This window comes from Notechis scutatus, chromosome 1 (assembly GCF_049901735.1).
Source record: "Notechis scutatus isolate UNSWTSFEM ecotype Mainland chromosome 1, rNotScu1.2, whole genome shotgun sequence".
NCBI classification, from domain to species: Eukaryota; Metazoa; Chordata; class Lepidosauria; order Squamata; family Elapidae; genus Notechis; species Notechis scutatus.
In genome coordinates this window covers 70,087,846-70,109,916 of record NC_142009.1, presented here as the reverse complement: position 1 = coordinate 70,109,916, position 22,071 = coordinate 70,087,846, and the positions used below count along the sequence as shown (strand labels likewise).

The following is a 22,071-nucleotide window of genomic DNA, read 5'->3' as shown; positions in this document are numbered from 1 at the left end:
GAAAGCTCTTCTGCAGTTCTGCTGCTTCGGTTTCTTGACTTCGCCTACCTTAAACATCTGACACAATTCAAGTATTTTAAATCACAATTAAATGCTATAATTGTTTTTTTGTTTTCTCTAATTAGGAATACTTTAGCTCATAATTTCAATAAATGAACACAAATTCTCAAAATGCATTTTTTCTTCTAAAAACTGCCAACATTTAAAAAGCCCAACAAGACACACTTGGATTTATTTCTCACCGTTCTTCTGGAGTATCTACATGAAATGTTCTTTCTATCACAGTGGTCCACTGAAGACATCGAATAATAAATGTGTTCGGTTTTGGTCGCTCTGTTTTCATTAGTTGGCATTCTAGAAAAATAATATTTTTATAACATGCTGAAGCAAAATACTCTGTTATAAAATACATATAGATACATGCACATTCAGCCTCTCACACATGCATATACACTTACTCCATTGCTTAGGAGAAAAATAATTAAGTATGTGTGAAGATGAGCTGGAATAAAAAAATTATATTCAGTTGAATCCAAATGCTGACAGATTTCCAAGAACAGACGAAAGGTCATTTACGATCCCTTTCCTTTGCAGCTCCTGGCAGTAACCCCATCAAATCTTTTAGCATCAGTTCAGGAGATGACATTCTAGATTACAAGGATAAAAAGTGCCTCTGCAAAACACAAACGCACTCTTCCCTCACCAATAAATCAGTAGATCAAAACATCTTCCTGTCAAAGATTCCCCCCAAAAAACAATGTATTATAAATGACTATGATGATAAACTTCCTGTATGTATATTATATTACTTTTCTTCTTTTTTCACCCAAAGATAAGTAGCAACAGTGTCCTCCAGATGTTTTAGATTAGTTTAAATCTCAGAAAGTTTAATCAATACAGGAGTCAAAAATCATTGAATATGTAGCCTAACAAGTAGAGCACACCATGTTGCATATTCCTCAGTAATACATTTTAAAACAAGGAAAGTAACTTTTCAGTATAGGTAGGTTTTGCTTACCAACTGGCTTCAGTAATAAACCATTCAAAGTTATGACAGTGCTGAAAAAGTAGTTTTGCAAACAAGATGTGCATTTATGACATTCACAGCTTCTCTCTCAGTCAAGTTCACCATTACAGTCAATTATATGTTGTCCTCTGCTTTACACTTTTTTCCTTCCCCATAATCTCTTTAAGCAATCGTTCCTGTGCTTCACCCATTTTTTTCCTCCTTTTCCCACCTCACCTTGCAAAGGAGAGGCACTGGAGAGGTTGGATTACAAGAGAATAAACTTACTCCCCTCCAATGATTGTAAATTCAAACATTATTTCCCTTCTTGCTAATTATCCCAATGCTGGGACGAGCATTCTGAAGGTTGAAAAAGTGTAGAGAAAGGAAAGCTGAAATAAAAGCATAAACACAGTCCAGTTACATGATTTTCCATTTAGCAACCAAACTGTCAGTCACAATTGTGTTCGCTAACTGGGCACTATCTATATATAATAATTTCATTGCCCTGATTTGTTTGTTTGTTTGTTTGTTTACTCAATTTCTAAAGCTGCCCAACTCAACCAAGTGATTCTGGGAGGTTTACAATTCTAAAATTATAAAACAATTACCGTAAAGAGCATTTAAACAATAAAGTATCCAATAAAGGTGGGGCTGGATGCTCTTCACAGCTCACAGAGAATAGGCGTAGCTCACAGAGAATAGGCGTATCATGTAAGTACCAATGCCCTTTATCCAGATGAGCTGTTCAGAGCATCCAGACATGGGACATACCAAAGCTTGGCATGTCCTTCGAGAGGGTCTCCGTCTGGTTGGAGTCCCCTCTTGTTACGTGTGGACCCACTGTAATACCTGTCTGCCAAAGGCTGCTTCAGCGGAAGCAAAAATGTCAAATTTATAGTGCCTTATGAATGGCGATGGTGAAGCCCACGTTGCTGCCCTACATATTTCTTCTATCGATGCTTGAGTAGCCCAGACAGCTGATGTTGCAGTACTCCTAGTTGAATGTGCCATAATGCCTTTAGGTACAGGTAATAATTGAGACTCATAAGTCTTTGCAATTGTGGCCCGTAGCCACCTCGCCAACAGTCAATGAGGTCACCTTCCTGTCTTGATTAGTTGGTTGAAAGGAGATGAAGAGTGCCCGTATGCCAACAGTCCCTGCCTTGATTAGTTGGTTGAAAGGAGACAAAGAGTGCCTCCTTCTTCCTAAAAGATGCAGTCCTGTCTATATATATTCTGAGTGCACGTCTCACATATAATCGATGCCATTGTCTCTCTAGATCGTGAGATGGTCTAGGACAGAAGTTGGGGAGTATCAATTCCTGAGCTCTATGGAAGGTCGAGTTAATTTTGGGAATGAAGGTTGGATCGAGATGAAGGACAACTCTGTCAGAATGGAAGATGCAGAGATCTTCGTCTCACAGATAGGGTGGCAAGCTTGGAAATTCATCTTGCAGATGTTATCGCTACTAAAAATACCACCTTGTATGTAAGTAGGTGGAGACTTGTGGTTCTCAGAGACTCAAAAGGTTGTTTTGTGAGTGCTGTGAGAACCTTGTTTAGAACTCAGGTGGGGTATCTATGGAACACTGATGATCTTAAATTAGTGGCCCCATGGAGGAAACTGTGAATTCTTGGGTGATGAGCGATGGATCTTAGTTCACCACAAGTAATGACCAAGACTAGAGCTGCCACCTGTCTACGCAAAGTGTTTGGTGAGAGTCCTTTGTTCAACCCTTCCTGAAGAAAGTCCAATATTTGTGCCACCGATGGAGATGTGGGGTCTATTTTCACCTTGTCACACCACTTACAGAAGATATTCCAGGTGGCGTTGTATATACGGTTCGTTGACAGACGCCTGGCTGCTTGGATCGTAGAGATGACTTTACTGGAGAGTTCCTTGCCTTTCAGACATCTCTGCTCAAGCGCCATACAGCTAGGTGCAGCCATTGTGGGTCCGGATGTTGAACTGGACCCTGTGTGAGCGAGACTCTTTCTGGCGGGATTCTCCATGGGTCTGATATTGACAGATCCCTGAGATCCGCGAACCATAGACATCTTGGCCAATAAGGTGCAACTAACAACAGTTCCGCTTTCTCCTCTAGAAGATTCTGTATTTCCTTGGGAATCAGTGGAAGGGGAGGGAAGGCATAGAGAAGACCTCGAGGCCAGCAACAGCGTAAAGCGTTGACTCTCTCCACTCCTTGTGTCAGAAATTTTGAGATGAACCCCGGGAGCTGTGCATTGATGGGTGAGGCAAAGAGGTCTATGATCGGTTGGCCAAACAGATGTGACATCTCCTGGAACAGTCTCGGGTGCAGGCACGACTTGGAATGGTCAACATTGGCCCTGCTCAACCAGTCTTCCTTGGTGTTTGACTGTCCCGAGATGTGTTCCGCTTTGATGGAGATCAAGTTCCTCTCTGCCAAGTGGCACAGCTTCTCTGTCTCTCTCATCAGTGATTTTGAATGGGTGCCCCTCTGCTTGTTTATATGGGCCTTTGTGGCCACATTGTCGGTTAGGATTAGGACATGTTGCCCCTCAAACAGCAAGAATAATGATAAATGGAGAATTGACAGAAAATTTTAGCATTCAAAAAGGGACCAGGATGTCCGTTATCCCCATTATTGTTTGTATTGACTTTTGAATAGAAATATTAGGAAAAATGAAGAAATAAAGTGAATGAAAATAAAAAGAAGAATATAAATTACAAGCTTTCACAGATGATTTGGTTTTTATATTGGAAGAACCATTGGAAACAGGCCCTAAGTTGATTAGAGAAATAGAGGAGTTTGGCGAAGTAGCAGGATTGAAAATAAAGAAAAAAATCTTGGCAAAAAACATGACAGAAAAACAAAAGAAAATATTAATGGACAAATTAAATAATCAGTTCACAAAAAAGTGAACTATTTGGGGATACAAATGACAGCTAGATGTGGAACACTTAAAGAAGATAATTGCGAGAGAGTACTACAACAGGTTGTGATAGACTTGGAAAAATGGAAAAACTTACAACTATCTTTAATAGGTAGAATAGCGACAATTAAAATGAACATATTGCCAAAAATATTATATTTATTCCAGACGATTCCAATAAGACTGAAAAAAAATACTTTGAAGGCTTAAATAAAATGATGTTGAAATTCATTTGTCAGGGGAAAAAGACAAGAATTAAGACAAAATTACTGCAGGACGCAAGGGTGAGAGGGGATTTTGGATTACCCAATTGGGAACTATACTATCAGGCAACAATATTGATGTGGATGAAGGAATGGATTGTATTGAAAAATGCCAGATTATTAATGCTAGAAGGGCATGATTTACAATTGGGCTGGCATGCATTTTTATGGTATAAAGAAAGTAAGGTACATGGATATTTTAGGAGACATTACATTAGGGATGCTCTATTAACAGTTTGGGGAAAAATAAGAGATTATCACTATATGAAAATACCAGTCTGGCTATCAACATTAGAAGCTTTTACATATCCACAGCTTTTAAAAAAGGAACATATTATTAGATATGAAGAAATTTTAAATGAAAAGGGTGGAGGGTTCTGGAGTGGAGTTGGGCCCAAGGAACAATAGAAATGCAGGATATCATTTTTCCTAGCAGTTTGGATAATTGGGCCAGGGATACTTTTCTGGTAGTTCTAATCTCTTTTGACAACTGCTTAATGCTCTTCTGTCTATCTGGAGATAGGGACACCTTCCCAGCCATTGTATCAATGATGGTTCACAAATGCAGAAGCCGAGTTGAAGGCTTTAAATGACTCTTGGCCCGATTTATTGAAAATCCATGCTCTTGTAGAGCTTGTAGGGTGACATGAGTATCTAGTTTAGCTTGTTGGCTTGACAATGACAAATTAATATGTTGTTGAGATAGCATTGTAATCTGACAGGCTGACTCCTAAGATAGGCTGCTAACGCCGCCAGAACCTTTGTAAAGGTTCTGAGGGCAGAAGCTAAACCAAAAGGAAGGGCTATATATTCAAAATGGTGATTATTATAACAGAGTCTCAGGAATCTGCTGTGCGAGGGTCTGATTGGAATGTGTAAGTACGCCTCTGTTAAAGTCTATTGACATTAAGATGTCTCCTTGTCTGATACTGAGGAGGATTGATTGCAAGGAGCTCATCTTAAATCTCCTGTAGACCAGGAAGCAATTCAGGCATTTTAAATCTAGAATGGCTCTCCAACCCCCCGAACATTTTGGGACCACAAATAGATGTGAATAAAAACCTTGCCCTTGTTGACCCGACGGCACAGGTTTGATTGCGTGGATCTCCAGCTAATGCTGGATTGTGGTCTCCATAAGAGTCCTTTTGGTAGGAACCCTTGAAACAGAGCACATCATGAAAAAGTTTGGAGGTGTGGAGAGGAACTCTAGGGAGAGACCTGATCTTATGTCTCTCTGACCCAAGCAACTGATGTTGTGGATTCCCATTGTCCTGCAAACAGTCTTAACCATCCTCCTATGGGAGAATCGGGAATTATATTACTTGGGGCGGCAAAAGGACTTATTGCCCGTTCCACATAAGGACCTTTTGTTCTGGCCTTCCTTCCTATTTCTGTCCCCAAAGTCAGATCTTTCTGCCTGATGTCCTTGTCTATACCCAAAGGGCCTTTGTGATCTTTGGGAGTAGGATCCTTGATAGAAGAGACGAAAGGACTGGGAAGTTCTACTGTCTGGCTTGCGAAAAAGAGAAGGGAGGATCTTTTTCTTATTTCGTGATAGTTTAAATAGTTTATTTCCTTCTAAAGGGGCAGATGCTAATTTCCATTTATGTTTTGTGTCTGCTTGCCAATGTCGGAGTCAGAGTAGGCATCGTGCCGTGACATGGGACACTATGGCCCCAGATGAAAATTTAACCGCATTAAAGGTTGCATCTGCAGAGAATTCCGTAGCTGCCATCACTTTGGCTATGTCCTGATGGGCTCTGGTGTTTGATGAGGGAATAGAATCCCTCAGGTGACAAAGCCACCTTAGTGAAGATCTGGTAAAGAATGAGGTGCTGTAGCTGCATTAATAGCCCAAGCATCTGCTAAGTGAGCCCTGCAAAGGGCTAACTCAGCTCTTTTGTCCTCTGGTTTAAAAGCTTCCTCCACTTCACTAGGTATAGCAGGAGAGGCTAGAGCTACTACTGGGTCATCTACGCTAAGTGCTAGTAGAGAATTAGAGAAATCTGGTACTAAATTGTGGTCGGAACAAATCCGTGATGGCCGATTGATCAGGTTTTAATCCCTCATCGTCTGACATGTTTTTGTCTGTCTGCTCTGTCTCGGACAAGGATGACAGACACAATCTGCTCCAACTGGTCTATTTGGTCTTCCCTATATTGGAAGCCCTGGTCTAGTGTATGAGATATTTGGAGATCTGCTCCCTGGGAAGGTACCTGAAGTTGAATAGATTCGGCTCTGCTTAGCGACCTTGGAGATTGAGGGTCATTTTTTGGATCTGCTTGTTGTTTGCCTTGCCATGATGGTTTGTTGCACTCCTGCTGCAATGCCTTGCTTAATAGCTTGCTCCATCCAGAGTCTCATGTGTGAAGGAATTTCTTGGGGAAGAGATTCCTCTGCTCTCAGGCCAGCAGCTGTTGGGGTGAATGTCGCCTCCGGGGTCCATTGTGGTGTCAGTAATGCAGTTGATCTGCTTGTTTGGCCTTGCGAGATGATACAGCACCAGGATTGTATTGACAGATCCAGTGGAAAGGCTGGATGTGGTACTGTAGCAGGAACTACTGTTTGAGGAGACACTATTTGCTTATTCTTTTCAGTGTCACACAGATACTTTTTAAGTTGTTTGTCTAGTGCCTTTTGTCGCCTCTTGGCATCTTTTTCAGCTGCCTTTGAAAGCTTTTTTTGAACCAGATGCCTTGTTCTTGGTCTTATTCATGGCTTTTGTGGCTGCCGCTCTCGGGCCTGACACCATGGAGCTAACGGAACTTCCACTTTCCATGGCAACCCCTGAATACAGGAGTTGTGAAATGTGAGGCTTGGTTTGACTGATGGCTGGCTTGCCTAGGGACCTGCTCCAGTGTAGGCAGGGATCCCTTATGTAATTAATTTAATTCCCTTCCTTTTTAAAACAATTAATTGATTAATTAATTAATGAAATAATTAATTTTAAATAGTTTCAATTTCAATTCATTTCAATTCCAGTTGAAGATACACCTGATTGCCCAGATTTGGTTTAATTAGATATTACTGGGCCAGTAACAGCTTTAATGCACAGGCGGACTCAGGCCTGGGTGCTAGCTACTGAAGTGCTGACTGTAGATGTTTGTGGAGTGTTGCCAACTTTAAATCCTTCAGCCACTTTTTACTTCTTGAGTAGTTTTGAAGGTCCTGTAAGGCTGTGCTGAGTCAGCCTTTTTTAGGTATTAATACCCCACAATTAATTTAATAAGTAGATAAAATATAAATATTCAATTGAATTGGAATGTTCAGATCCAAAACAAAATGGCGCTGGCCATTATTTTTGGAACGTGTTGAATCCAGTCCAGTTTTTTTAAAGACAGATGAATTAATTATACTGGAGTACTCCAACCTTGCCGGTTATGGGACAGGCACTAATGCCAGCCCTGTGTCTTTTGCTTTAGGTGTTCTTTTTACGGGGAATAAAGCCTCTGACTGTTATCTCTTTTGGTGCGAGTCGAGCCTTCGCTTCTCACACCCTAACGGTCCCTAGTCAGTTCAGCAAGCAGCGTTTGCCAAGAAAATAGAAACCAGAGAAATTTGTTCGTGGAGCCTGAATGTGCAGCCACCTGAAGCCTGAGTCGGAGCTTTTTTTTTTTTTACTGTCCTGCCAGCCAGCTGGTCTTAATTGCTTTGGCCGCTGTGCTTAAAAGGCACTGAGGGGAATTATATGGCGCTGTCCGAGCACACTCCGCTCACCATTGAGGCCCTCATTGAGGGTTTATTGCCTGCAACACCCAGCTGATGAAAAGATCAGTGTCACTAGCTATATAAGTGTATTGTAGAAATTACTGCCCTTTTTTTCCTGTGAAGAGCTGCGATTTTGTTTTCTTACTGCTGCTTCTGTTTGCTTTCAGAGAATCCAGCCAAGTCAAGAATGCCCGAAAGGCTGAGCAAAAACTGGGGACACTAAGGAGGAGACTTCAAGAAGGAGTGTCCTCAGAATTCAGCTCAGCCTATCAGATCCCATGTCTGGATGCTCTGAACAGCTCATCTGGAGAAAGTGTGATTTATAATCTGAAAAATATGGTATATTATATTCTTTATTAGTTCTTTTAATATTGTCAAAGCTCAAATTTCAAAGGATTATTTTGAGGATCTTAATAATAGTTGGGCCTTAGTGCAAGAATTTGAATGGAGATAAATTCTTCATGCATGAAGGCAAATATACATGTCCCAGAATAATGTTGTAGAATCCAATCTAGGTCAGTCAGTGGATCAGAGGGTTTGTCTTCCAAGCTTTCAGACTCGTACTGAAGCCCATCTTCAAGGAAGGTCTCTCCGCTAGTCTCCTGAAAGCTTGGAAGACTAAACCTCTGGTCCCGGTGAGTGATTCAGATTGGATCCTTCAGAAATTTTCAATTTCAGGTTTATCATTACACTTAAAATAAATGATTGAATTATTTGTGCAGCCTGTACAGTCAAATCTTCATTCCTCATATTAATTTGGATTTTAAAAATATATAGTATAGTTACAATTCTCTCTCGCTTGACTCCAGTGAATATTTCTAATGACTGACTTTCTTCCATCAGCGGAATTAGGAAGATGGTAATTCTCCCTCCCCATTGCAGTCCCTTGCACACCATTAAAATCTGTTCTGGAACAGTAGGAACCTGCCAAACAAGTTCCTTAATCCAGATACAGAGAAATCTACAAGTAATGCAAAATAAGATTTTTTACAAGAAACATCTACTCAACTTAGTATTGAATTCCAAAGTTAGTTAATTATATTGATTCATAAATTAAATGTGATTATTAAATCTTATATGCTTATTAACTTTGATGTGTTTTTTCTCCACTGACAATTTCCACGAACCAATATCAAAATCCATAAGCTTTCAAAATTACAGCCCAGATAACCTATAGGCAACAATAATCTATAGGCAACAATAACCTATAGGCAACAAGTGACATAAGGCATGTTCTTGGTTCTTTCATAAAGAAGTATTAACAAATCTGATAAATTACAAAGTAGTAGGGTCCATATGTCTACAAGTTTCCATCCTGAATATTTCAGAGGAAATTATACACAAATCTGACTTGAGTAACTATGTATACTACTTTCTGATTATGAATACTTAAAATTGTTTAATATTTATATAACCTACCGGCCATTATCTCTATTGCATCTCAGAAGGGTCCACATACCTAAACAAAAAAGGCAACTGCTAGATGATGGCAGGAATAAAAATATTTGAGATAAATTGCCCTAACAGTCATTCTGTCTTGCTACTTATTGACTGAAATCTAGAATGCATGCAGTGATATAGTCCTCCATCTTCAAGGATTTAGACAGAGGGAAATTTCAGATATAGCATCAGGTTGCTAAAAGTATCAGAAAAGTAAATTTAAAAAAAATACAAAAACATTGAGACCACAGTAGCTCCATATTTCATTACTGGATTCCCTGTACAATACGTTTTTATCCCTATAATCTATAACAGTACTGTATCTACCTATGTATTTAAATAATTTCAGATTTTTTACTTGTCGTGTTTTAAAGACTATTGTAGCCAAAGTAGCATTTACAGAAAAATGGTAGAATATATGAACAAGAATAACTTTTGTAATGTGTAAGTTGCTTTAAAAAAAAACAAGCAGGGAAAATAGAAATCGGAAAGAGGCCTTTAACACGAAAATTGCTCCATTATACTCTTCTCCCTCAAATTCCAAAACTCAAAAGAAATCATTTACCCTTTCTATTTTTACCCACTTCCTGAAGTCATCCTGCAGACCATGAAGTTGAGTTACAGCTTAAAAGTTGTCTACCCTAAAATAAAGGCTTCATTTTGAACTAGGATAATACTGATAAAATTAATAAAATAATCCTAAGAGATTTTTAGCATTGTTTAACAGAAAATGAGAACTTCACTGGCTTATTTTACAAGTTTTTTAATCAATCAATTTTTATTACTCATCACAGACAAGCAAAAAGGTTTTAAATATAGTACTATAAAAATAAAATAAAAATATACTAAATTTCACAGAGTACAGAGCAAGGGTTTTTACCTGTTGATAACTTAGCAATATGTTTAAATCTAACAGGTGAGGAAAATTGACATTTCTTTTTTTATTCCTGAACAACAAATAAATATGAAAGCTGTTGTGTCAATCAAATAAAATTCAGTGCTCATTACCCGTCTAACAAGTGAACTATTTCAAAGATAAGACAGGGGGAGGAAAGAATTGTGAAATTTAATAGTTTAGTTTATATTGAAATCATAGTTTATTTTAGAAAGAAACAAAAAGTCTAGATGCAAAACTACACCATTCTTCTAGAATTCCAGAATTGTAGTATGGGTAGTCTTCACCTTCAACCATTTATTCAGTGACCGTTCAAAATTACAACAGCACTGAAAAAATTATTTATGCCTGTTTTTCACACTTACGACTACTGCAGCCTACTCATAGTCATGTGATCAAAATTCAACTAGCATGTATTAATGACAGTTGCATTGTTCCAGGTCATGTGATCTCCATTTGTAACCTCCTCAGTCAGCTTCCAACAAGCTAGATCAATGGGGGAAGCCAGATTCACTTAAGAGTTTCATGATTCAATTACCAACTATAGTGATTTGCTTAACAACTATAGAAAAAAGGTTGTAAAATGAGGCACAACTCACTTAACAACTGCCTTTCTTAGCAAAGGAAATTTTGGGCTCAATTGCGGTCATAAATCAAGGACTGCCTGTAAAGGAGTCTCTGCAGACAGCACAGAATTTCCAGCACAGGAAGAAGAAAATGGCTCTGGAAATTCTACTTCATATGCAACCAAACATCAATCATTGGCATTGATTTGAAGGATTCAGCACTCAAACACCAAGTCACTGCCAAGACTAAGGGTTGTTGTGTTGTTAGTTGCGAAGTCGTGTCTGACCCATCACATAAAGGTTGACTAAAGAGACGCTCTTGCAAGTTTGCAAATAGCTGATCAAACAAAGGCTAGATGCAGATCAACATGTAACCTTCCTGTTACTCTAAATATCCAGACTGGTTCTGAAGTACTACTATAGGTCATAATAGATTATGGCATCAAGGACAACTTTTTTGAAACTTCCATCATATGTTCCATATAATCAGTCTGTTTCAGTGCATTAGAGTTAATAATGAGCCCTACTATTGTATCAACCTTTGAAGCAGACTAGATGAGGAAATAAGACTTAATAAATACCAGAAATATATTTTATTGATATAAGCTACCATAAAAATCTTGAAAACCCTGACAGTGTTTTTCTTTTGTATATATTATACCCCTTTATAATAATAAAAAAAAGTCAAGGTGGGGCAATTTTGAGTTTCTTCCTTATGGCTTCCTTGGTTATGTTCATGTTTTCCTAATGTCTATTTTTTCCAGGCTATCTGCATATTCCTCTAACAAACTGCACCTCTTAACTATTATCAGCAATTATCAGGCCTCCCTCCTTCACACAGATACCCCTTTACATTTCCTAATGGAATGGGAATGGAGTGGCTTTAAACTCAAAATCCACATATTCATTAGTGTTAGGATAACATCACCTTGAAATTTATTTCTGGCATAAATTTAACATTTTAAAAATAAATGTTTTACAGCAGGTTCATACCATATGTGACATTCTACAAGATATACACCTAAGCAGCATTTTTCAGAAAGGTAATATACTTGTTCTATTTGGGGAACTTAAATAACAAGGCAATCCTATGTTGGAAAGTTCAGATGAAGTTTGAAATATATAAAGTAAATCAATTAATAGGTTCAAATGATAAAATTATTGTAAACTGAGAAGTTATAATATAAGGTTCATTTTCTATGAGTGTAATATCTTCACGAAGGAAAGAAGGAAGTAAAAGAGAAAGAAAGAAAGAAAGAAAGAAAGAAAGAAAGAAAGAAAGAAAGAAAGAAAGAAAGAAAGAAAGAAAGAAAGAAAGAAAGAAAGAAAGAAAGAAAGAAAGAAAGAAAAATTCTTAGGTCCTTGTTTAGGACTTGAATTATTACTTTTCCAGCAGTTTTTGGCTGTGAATCTAACTAGATTATCCACACATAATAATACAAAAGATATATGTTCCTATATATTTTTAGAAATGCATATAAACACAGGTGTACAGGGCTGAGGCAGTTTGTTTATTATACCTGACCTGCTTGTACCACCCTATCTGCAAGAGCTATGCTTCTGTCTTCACATGCTTCCAATAACTAATTCATAAAATTTGTCTAAGAAAGCTTGGAGGTAGGTAGGCAAGTAGGCAAGTGCTGCCCAGGGGTGGGATTCAAATATCTTAACAACCGGTTCTGTGGGTGTGGCCTAATTTGTGGGTGTGTCTTGGTGGTCATGTGACTGGGTGGGCATGGCTTGCTGACTGGGCAGGGCTTGGTGGTCATGTGACTGGCTGGGCATGGCTTGTATGTAAATATTATAAATATTTTTTTATAAAAAAAAGAGCAACTTTTACCCAAAAGCAGACAAAGCAGGCAGGCAGATTGAGTTGTTCACAGAATCACAGATTCACTTAGAGATCTGTGTTTCTGCCATTTGCTACCTGAGTCTGCACTGAATAATAGAAGCTTCAGGCTCAGTTCTGCTTTTAGATTAGCTAGAAAGCAAGAAATCCCACGATTTCCTGCTTTCTAGCTAATCTAAATTTCCCGGCACAGCAGAATAGCTGATGGTTGGGGGGAGGAAAAATAGCAACATAGCAGGCAAGTTTGTTGGCGCGCATGCCAAGTAAGGAGTGGGCGGGGCAGGTCCAGCTAATGGCGCGATTTGCCGGTTCTCCGGCAGGTAGAAACCCACCCCTGATGAGAGTGTGTTTTGTGCGCGCCTGTAGACCATTTCCTAAAAACCTCAGCTGTGCCACCTGGACAGCTGACAAGCGCTGCACATGGGTGCGCAGAGTTTGAAAATCCTCTTTTTTCCTGCTTTTTCAACCTCAGCTGTGCCGTGCAAAGCAGCTGAGATTGAAAAAGCAGGAAATAAAGGACAGCCAAGAGCCCGGGCGGTCGGCTGGGCCAAACAGAACAGCAGACACTGAACCGGTTCGGTGTCTGCTGCTCTTCAGAGCTACCAGTTCTATAGAATCGGGCCGAACCGGTAGGATCCCACCCCTGGTGCTGCCCCACATTTTCCCGAGACCAATTCAGCTAGGTAAATCACAAAAGTAGGAGGGAAGTACCTGGAGGATCAGCCAGATTGTTCAGAATGAGCAATCAGCTTTTGCTTAAAGCCTAGCTGCCACGATGGAGAAAGTCTGACTAGCAGGAGGAGGGGAGAGAGACAACATGGTGGTCACCATTATCACCATCCCCGCTGCATTCTGCTCCTTCTTCTTGCAGGAGCTGGAGCTGCCAGCAGCCTCCTGGCTACCTGGAAAAAGCAAAAGCAACTTCCTCCCTCCTCACAAGAGGAAGGAAGAAATAAAGCCAAAATGGGGCATTCAGAGCTGATGTGCCACTTGTAATGGGTTTTAGCTTACATATCTCTTTTAACATTTTGGTGAAAGGGATCCCAAAGTAGCTTGGAGTTTTTCTGTGGTACAGGTTGATTCCATTGCGAAGTTGAGGATCTCTTAGCTGGGGTTCCTTGTAAAAGGACTGGAGGTGTCTGTGGAGGAGGGGTTACTCTCATTCCATTTTTGTATCCAGTAGTCTTGGAATTTTGACTACTGAAGCCAGCCTCTTCTGATGTCACTCAGTTACAGTAAACAATATCTCCCATTCACAATCAAATTCTGTGCAGATACTGGGACTTGCAATTCAGCAATCTCTGGAGGGCGACAGACTATAAATTAAAAATAATTTGCCATCTTTAAACCCATTAAGCCATAATTTATATTAACAGATGGAACCTTTTTCATCATTTTTGAGGGAACAACATTAAAAATTAAAAGTTTCTGATTGAAGGACTACAGGTACTCCTCAAGAGTTACAACAGCACTGAAAAAAGTGATTTATGACCGTTTTTCATACTTATGATCATTGCAACATTCTGGTGATCATGTGATCAAAATGTGGACGCTTGGCTACTGGAATGTATTTATGATGATTGCAATATCCCAAGGCCATCTTTTGTGACCTTCTGACAAGCAGAATCAATGGGAAAGCTAGATTCATTTAACAATCTTGTTACTAACTTAACAACTGCAGTGATTCACATAATAACCGTGGCAAGAAAATGTGATAAAAGGAGGAAAACTCACTTAACAACTATCTTGCTTAACAACATAAATTTTGAGCCCAATCGTGATCATAAGTCCTGTATGATGTATTGTATCTTCTAAATCCTACACATCGTTGTTTTTTTGCAAATAGTAGCTTCTTAGGATATCACTGGCTAACAAAATATCACAACAATAAAAAAGAAAAGATAAAAAATTGTTGGAGGTATATATAAAAGATAAATAAGAATATTAAATACTATAAAATGAGTTAAGCAAAAGGCTTGAGCCCAAGGAAATATCTGATGGCAGTAATATTACCCAAGATATCACAATAAGGAAAGCCAGATAAAAAATACATCAGAAATAATAATAATAACAACAACAACAATCAATTACATCAGAAACAAAACAAAATTATTAGAAAAAAAGGAAATAAATGGTGTATCAGAATATTGCAAAAAAAAAGTAAGTGAATCCTACCTTAGGAAAATATGAGAGTTACCTATATCTAAATGTTTATTTTCATAAAGTTTTTATAAAGGCAATAAAAATAAAAAGTGAAGTTTCAGACCTTACTGACAAAGAAAACAGGTCAAGAATATCCATCAAGTATTGTTAAAAGAACTCACTTATGTAAATGCTATCTACCGTGTTTCTCACAAAATAAGACCGGGCCTTATTTTTTTTGACCCCCCCCCAAAAAAAACTAGGCCGTCTTTTCAGGGGTGACTTAATTCCCCCCCCCTTGCATCCTCGGGTGGGCAGGCGGCAACAACTTGGATGTTGACCTCGGCGTTGTTGGGGCACTTAATATCGGGACACCTTCCGTCACCGTTGCTTTCCCTTCTCCCTTGCTGCTATGGCATTTAGAGCAACGCCGCGGTGTTTGGCGCAGCCACGTGCGGCCAGCCAGGGCTCCTCCCTTCAACCGGAGCCCGGCGGAGACACTCGGCTTCAGGCGCTCCTGTCGCCGCCTTCCCTTTGCCTTCGAAGGTAAAGCCAATTATTTTAAAAACGACGCCCTACTACAACAAAGCCTCCCCTGCCCGAGAGGGCAGCCCAACCCCACGTGGGGAGGCGAATCTCCCGGGGCCGCAGCGCAGGATCGGCCCACCTCAGGAGAAGCACCCAGCCGCCATCCCTGCCTGGCGCCGGGCACAGCGTGAAGATCTTCGCCTGGGACGCCCAGCGCAGCTGATAGGCAGGCCCTCCTTCCCGGCAGCAGAGCTCTCACCAAGGCAGTGAGCGCCTCCTCGTTGGACCCTCTGTTCATCCCACCAGGGCTGCTCCAGAGCCATGTGGGCTGGGCAGAGCCAGGAAAGCAAGACATGGGTGTGCACGCGACTGCCAAGCAAAAGAGCCGGGCCGACCTGAGCTTGGCTTCCTTCCCAAGTCCCTCCACCGCGAACTTGAAGGTGCCACCAGGAGAGGCTGCCCGAGGCAGTGATAGCACCCACCCGTCCACAGACAGGGAGGCGAGGTGATGGCAGCGCTGCTTCCCTGGCCGTCAGAGAGAGCCCGAAGCCCCCCATCCTTTCCACCCCTCGCTCAGCCTGTCCCTGTCTCCACGCATCTCCAAATGCACCAGCAGCTCCAAACGCTGCAGCGGAACAGGCATCAGGCAGAGGCGCTGACTAGGCGGGGCTCAGCTCGGAGGAGGATGCGGCGCAGGCCATCGCCTTGCCTCCCTGTCCACGGATGGGTGGGCACTATCACTGCCTCGGGCGGCCTCTCCTGGTGGCCCTTTCGGGTTCGGGTTGGAGGGACTTGGGAAGGAAGCCAAGCTTGGGTCGGCCCGGCTCTTTCGCTTGGCAGGCGGGCGCGCACCCGCGTCTTGCTTTCCTGGCTCTGCCCAGCCCGCACGGCTCTGGAGCAGCCCTGGCGGCATGAGCGGAGGGTCCGGCGGGGAGGCGCTCGCTGCCTTGGTGAGAGCTCTACTGCCGGGAAGGACGGCCTGCCTGTCAGCTGTGCTGGGCACCCCAGGCAAAGCTCTACGCGCTGTGCCCAACGCTAGGCAGGGATGGCGGCTGGGTGCTTCTCCCGGGGTGGGCTGATCCTGCGCTGCGGCCCCAGAAGATTCGCCTCCCCACGTGGGGTTGGGCTGCCCTCTCGGGCAGGGGAGGCTTTGTTGTAGTAGGGTGTCGTTTTTAAAAGAATTGGCTTTACCTTCGAAGGCAAAGGGAAGGAGGCGACAGGAGCGCCTGAAGACAAGTGTCTCCGCAGGGCTCTGGTTGCAGGGAGGAGCCCTGGCTGGCTGCACATGGCTGTGCCAAACGCCGCAGCGTTGCTCTAAACGCTGCGGCAGCAAGGGAGAAGGGAAAGCAATGGTGGCGGAAGGTCTCCCGATACGAAGTGCCCCACCAACGCAGGCAGCACCATATCCGGGTATGCAACAAAAGTACTTCCTAACGGCAAGACCCCCCACCATTCCCCCCATTTCACATGTTTAATATAGGCCTTAATTTGGAGGGAGGGGCTTAATTTGATTTTATGCCAATAAAACATGCTGGCCCTTCCTATTGGTGGAGGCCGTATTGTTGGAGAAACACGGTAATAGAATAATAGACACTGGGCATGTGCACCACTGAGGTTGGCAGCTTGGCAGTTCGATTTACATGAGTGAATAAACCGCGAAAGGGACAAAAAAGGAGCCTCCCCCGATTGCTCCTAAATAAATAAATAAAACATAGATCAACTTGTACACTAGAGGAGTTAACACAGTAAGATATTTAACATTTATTCCAAATCAATTAGTGGAAATCATGCTAAAAATAGGACAATGTAAGCAACATAAGGCCAGATGTAATAAAAGGATTAACATGGTCCTATTCCTGGAAAAAATGAATCTTGAGTCCAAAGGAGTGGCTGAAGGCTGGGCCTCTTTCTCCCTATTAACACTGATTGGGACAGGCCTTGGAGAAAGAAACTGAAGCAGTGCAATATTGTGCTGCTCAGCCTCATCCCCATAGCCAACCCAAAAGGATACCATGGTTGATGGCATCAAAAACTGCTGAGAGATCAAGGAGAGCAAGGATGGATGCACTACCCCCATCCTGCTTTGCCATATATACACATAATGTATGTAACAAAATTGTGTTTATGAAGTATTTCAAATTGTTTGAACTCACATTGCTGGAATAAAAAAATACTCTAGTTCAATCTTCTGCAGTCAGTAGCTTTATTTAAGTACCACAGGATTTATACCTAAACGCATAATACTGAAGTCTTACAGCCCCATTCCAAGAAATATCATGAAAAAAATTAATTCCTAATCAAGACCTATTTAATGTGCCTTGAATTTTTTCTAAATCTTCTAACATGTAAAAGAATTATAAGTTTTAAAAAAGCAGAATGCACTTTTGCATTTTCTATAATTTCCAAAGACCAAATATATTGAGATTTTTCAAGAAGAATATTTTATACCAATTAAGCTGGGACTCATTACTGTAAAAAGTATTTAGTAAAAGCAAGAATGTAACTTCCAAAGACTCTTTCTATCCAGAGCAACATCTAAAAGTATATCAAGTTTGTTCATAGAAAGATTGCCTGAGTTTATCTTCTTTATCTTCTATTTTCTATCTACCAGAGGATTTACAGTTTTCTCTTGTGAATTATGCAACCAAAAAATTGCTTCTGTTTCATCCTTTGGGAGAGTTTTGGTATAACTCGGTGTGCACTTAAATGGGTGTGGGTGGGTGTTGCAGGTAGTCCTGCAATCAAGGTAGTCCTTGATTAACAACTGGCCACTTAGCAATTGTTCAAAGTTATGGCAGACCCCCCCCCCCCCAAAAAAAGTTATTTCATTTGGTCCTGAAGTTACAGCCACTGCAGTGCCCCCATGATTATTCACCCTTATAAACAATCACAGAGACACTGCAGCACACACCCACCTATCTTCCTCCATCCCCCCCACATCTTTACAGACTTTGGGCCTTCTTCTTGCTCCAGCTGCCCTACACCATCCTCCTCACTTACCTTTCAAAGATCTCCAAAGTTCCAGACTTTGGGTTGGAAAAGCAAAATAGATCACTTTGTTGCATGGTTGTCCAGCACAGTTTTGGAACAACCAGAATTTTCTGAGCAGCTGCACTGAATTGTGGTTGCTTAGAAAATGGCCACTTCCAGAATTGCACCATGTGGTCGTGTAATAAAGCAATCTGTTCTACTTTCCTAATTCAATCTCAGCAATCCTGTGGAAAACTCCAGAGTTTTGGAGATATTCAAAAGTTTAGGGCCCAATGGGTAGCATGGGGGAGGGAGGGAGGGAGAAATACCTGCAGAGGCTCTGAGGGGGGAGCAGATCCAAGGGCTGTAGGGATCCCAAGGGTAAGAAGCGAAGTACAGGGTATCTCAAGAGGTGGATGGGGCCCTGGAAGGCTCAGGGCAAATGGGCCTAGACTAATGCTAGATCTTCTAGGGCCTCCCCGATCCCTGAGGCAACCCATGCTCCTCATAACGACCTGCAAAGTCATTTAATTATTGCATCAGAGAGAGAACAGGGGATGAGGATTATTAAGGAAGACTGTCTCATTTAATCACCTCACCAGTTGCAAGTCTAATGAGCAGACTCCATTTTAATCATAAGTCGAGGACTACCTGCAACTAAAATAATGTACCAATAGGGTGTTATTAGGTTGAGCACAAATCATTTCTGCTATTTGGAAGAATCTTCTGCCATCTAACTCCAAAAGCTCATAATAGAGAGGCTAGAGAGGATGATAATTCAGATTCAGGTCACACAAATTGAGTCCAATAAATACTTGGGAGAAAAGTTTTTCATACTCTATATGGATGTATGGAGGTTTGATTTACATACAGAGTAAGCATTCCAATGGTACCTCAAATACTGGCTATTTAAGTTTTAATGTCTGTCCTCAAGCCCTGCAAGTTCCTTCCTTCTGCTACTATTCTTTTGCTTTGGTCAGTGCATAATGCACAATGAAGATTCAATGAAATTTCAAAAACTTTTATGCTATTATGGAATTGTGCTCTGATTTATCTAAAATATGAAGATTAAAATCTATGCATTTCAAAAAGTTTCTCAATCTGTTGTTCAATAATCATTAACTGATTACTAAGCATACTTACTTGCTACTGAAAAGTTGTTAAGAGGATATGGTAGATCCACATCTTGCGGCTTCTCCTTATATCCTATGAAGGAGCCATCTGTCTTCAATAAGAAGTATCTTGGCCTCCAATTTTTTATGTATTCCCCTATATAAAAAAATATTATTAATATAAATTGTATCTGAACTTCTGCTTGAAGTAGAATGGTCAACCAACTAGAAAAATGATAGTTTCATTCTCTATTTAACTTCAGTTCAGATAAAACCAATAAACTGAATAGGTGAAGCAATGAAGTTGCTTAATTTTTTATATTTTTAACTAAACATGAACCCTAAACATGATTTACAAATAAAACTAATATCATGGAAATTATATCCTACTGAAAGTGTGTGTGGGTGGGTGCGTGCACGCGCGCATTCATAAAATATCAAGCAGGCTGCAAAGCAGCTGTTTTAAGCCAACAAGAGACTGCAACTGTTTTATGTCTTCATATCTTAAACCCTGACCGGCATATTGACTGCTTCAAAATTCCTATTATTTCCACATTACGTTGACATATGTAACTGTTGCAAATTCATTTATAGGTCTATTACCATCTTAATACCTAAAAAACATTAGGCCATTGCATTCTATTCTTATCCATTGTTCTTGCAATCCTACACATAAAAGTATGTACAGGGTTTAGAGATATTGGCAAGAATTTTACCAATTTATATTGAAACACAGAAAAACAAGCAACCAACCTTAGCTAATCTTGAAAAAGCTAAGTATGATCAGGCCTGACTACAATCCACATTCCAATGTTTTAATCTAGGCTGAGATTTTTCTTTAAACTCTCCCAATGGTTATAGCAAATTATTTCAAAAATACATTTTATAAGTATTATGTTAATGACTATTAAAAATACTATTCTTATTATAGTAATTTATAATAATAAGTTATTTCCATAAAGCTGTCAAAAAGATTTCATGGATGAGCTCCGTAGCTGAACTAGATCTAAGAAAATTTATTGTTTGGTTGGGGGGGGGGGAGGCATAAATAAAAATGAACTGATACTCTGAATATACAGAAACTCTTTCCTTTTTTCCTCCAAACTTTATTTACAAATCACAAAAAACACAAATTCACAACCCAGGAGACTATTCACTGATAGAGTGGTATTACTGGAAGGATCTACATCAGTGATGGCTAATGAGTGCCCAAAGCGTGCGTGCACATCCCCCAAATGTGATGTTTGTGTGTCCCACACATGCGCGCACGTCCCCATGCATGCACCCCAACCCTGCACACATGCACAGAAGAGACCCAAAGACCAGCTGGCCAGTGGGAGGTACGTGTGCAGGCGCAGCAGAGCTGAGCTGGGGTGATGGCTCACGTGCCCACAGAGAAGGCTCCGAGTGCCACCTATGGCATGTGTGCCATAGGTTCACCATCACGGATCTAACTGAATGTTGAATGTGAGTGTGTGTTTGGTGTGTGTGTGCACGCACAACTTTTCTGAAAACAAGAATATTTATAGAATTTTGAAAAAAGTATCCAAGAAACCATCACAATCTGATATTGTTATGTAGATATATATACAGGTGTTTTTATGTTTGAATGCTTCTTCTTTTTCCTTCTCCATCTCTTTTCATTTGTTTCATCTCCCACTGCTCATTTGTGGAAGATTTTTCTTTCCTTTCATTCCTATTCAATATGGCTTTTATTTATTTTTTTTAAAAAGGAAAAATGGAAATGTTGACATTGTTTTGCCACCTACAGCTTTAGATGACAAGTATTCAACACACATTGTTCAAACGTGTATGCTTGATTAAACTCACTTAATCAAGGGCACATAGCAACAATTAGGGCTGTGCAGGAATCTGGAGGCAAAGGGGGAAAATGTGATTATACACACAAACACAAATAACACACATACACAAGCTACTCTAAATTGGATTTATCTAACAGGATTTTAACATCCCTACGTTTCTATCCATGTTTTTATTCTAAAAAGTTAAAGTTCCAACTGAAGACTTTCAGTTACAAATTCGTATAGGGAGGAACTACATAACCACAATTGGAACCTGTAAATTAGCCATTAAGAAAATGGTTGCTAAGTGAAGCAGGGATCTTATTTCAGCTTTCCTTTACTTTATAACCTGTGAAGGATGTAAATGCAAGCCCTGGTCATAAAGTTACCTTTTTTATCCCTACCGTAACTGCAGTTGCTAAATAAGGCAGTTGCTAAACAGGGTTTGTCGATAAATGAATCTTCACAAAATGACAGCATGTTCTTATAGGTTGATAGTATTGATAGTATAGTATAATCAGTCATTTATGATTACACAAAATCATCTATTGAAACTTCTAATCCACAGGTACTAATTTCAGCAAATAAAGTTACTGATCAATATGCATTAAGAATCTATATAATTTGCATAAAAACTCTCCCCCATCACACTTTTAAAAACTTCCTCTAAAGAATTTCCTCAGAAGTACATACAAACAGAAATGACAAAAGTAGAGAAATATTATGGAATATCAAGAAATATTCAGAACAAAGAGAAGTAAGTAAATTAAAACAAATTAGAATTGAATCACTCATATCAGTTCAGCTAAAATTATTCTTTAACTGAAAGACTATACTGTACTATAAATATTTACTTTTGGTAATTCACTTA

The 22,071-nt window shown here is 40.3% G+C and overlaps 1 protein-coding gene across 3 annotated transcripts in view; it reads right to left on the bottom strand.

The window, feature by feature from the left end:
• AKT3 (AKT serine/threonine kinase 3) overlaps positions 1–22,071 on the bottom strand; it is a 156,399-nt gene that overhangs the window by 74,381 nt on the left and 59,947 nt on the right. For 2 of the 3 annotated variants that reach the window (XM_026669404.2, XM_087967234.1), the window contains exons 3-4: positions 19,430–19,555; positions 243–354 (exon numbers count right to left, since the gene is read on the bottom strand). In XM_026669404.2, coding sequence (XP_026525189.1) covers positions 243–354; positions 19,430–19,555 — 238 coding nt within the window. The remainder of the gene's footprint in view (positions 1–242; positions 355–19,429; positions 19,556–22,071) is intronic. The other variant, XM_087967238.1, reaches the window with a different exon arrangement.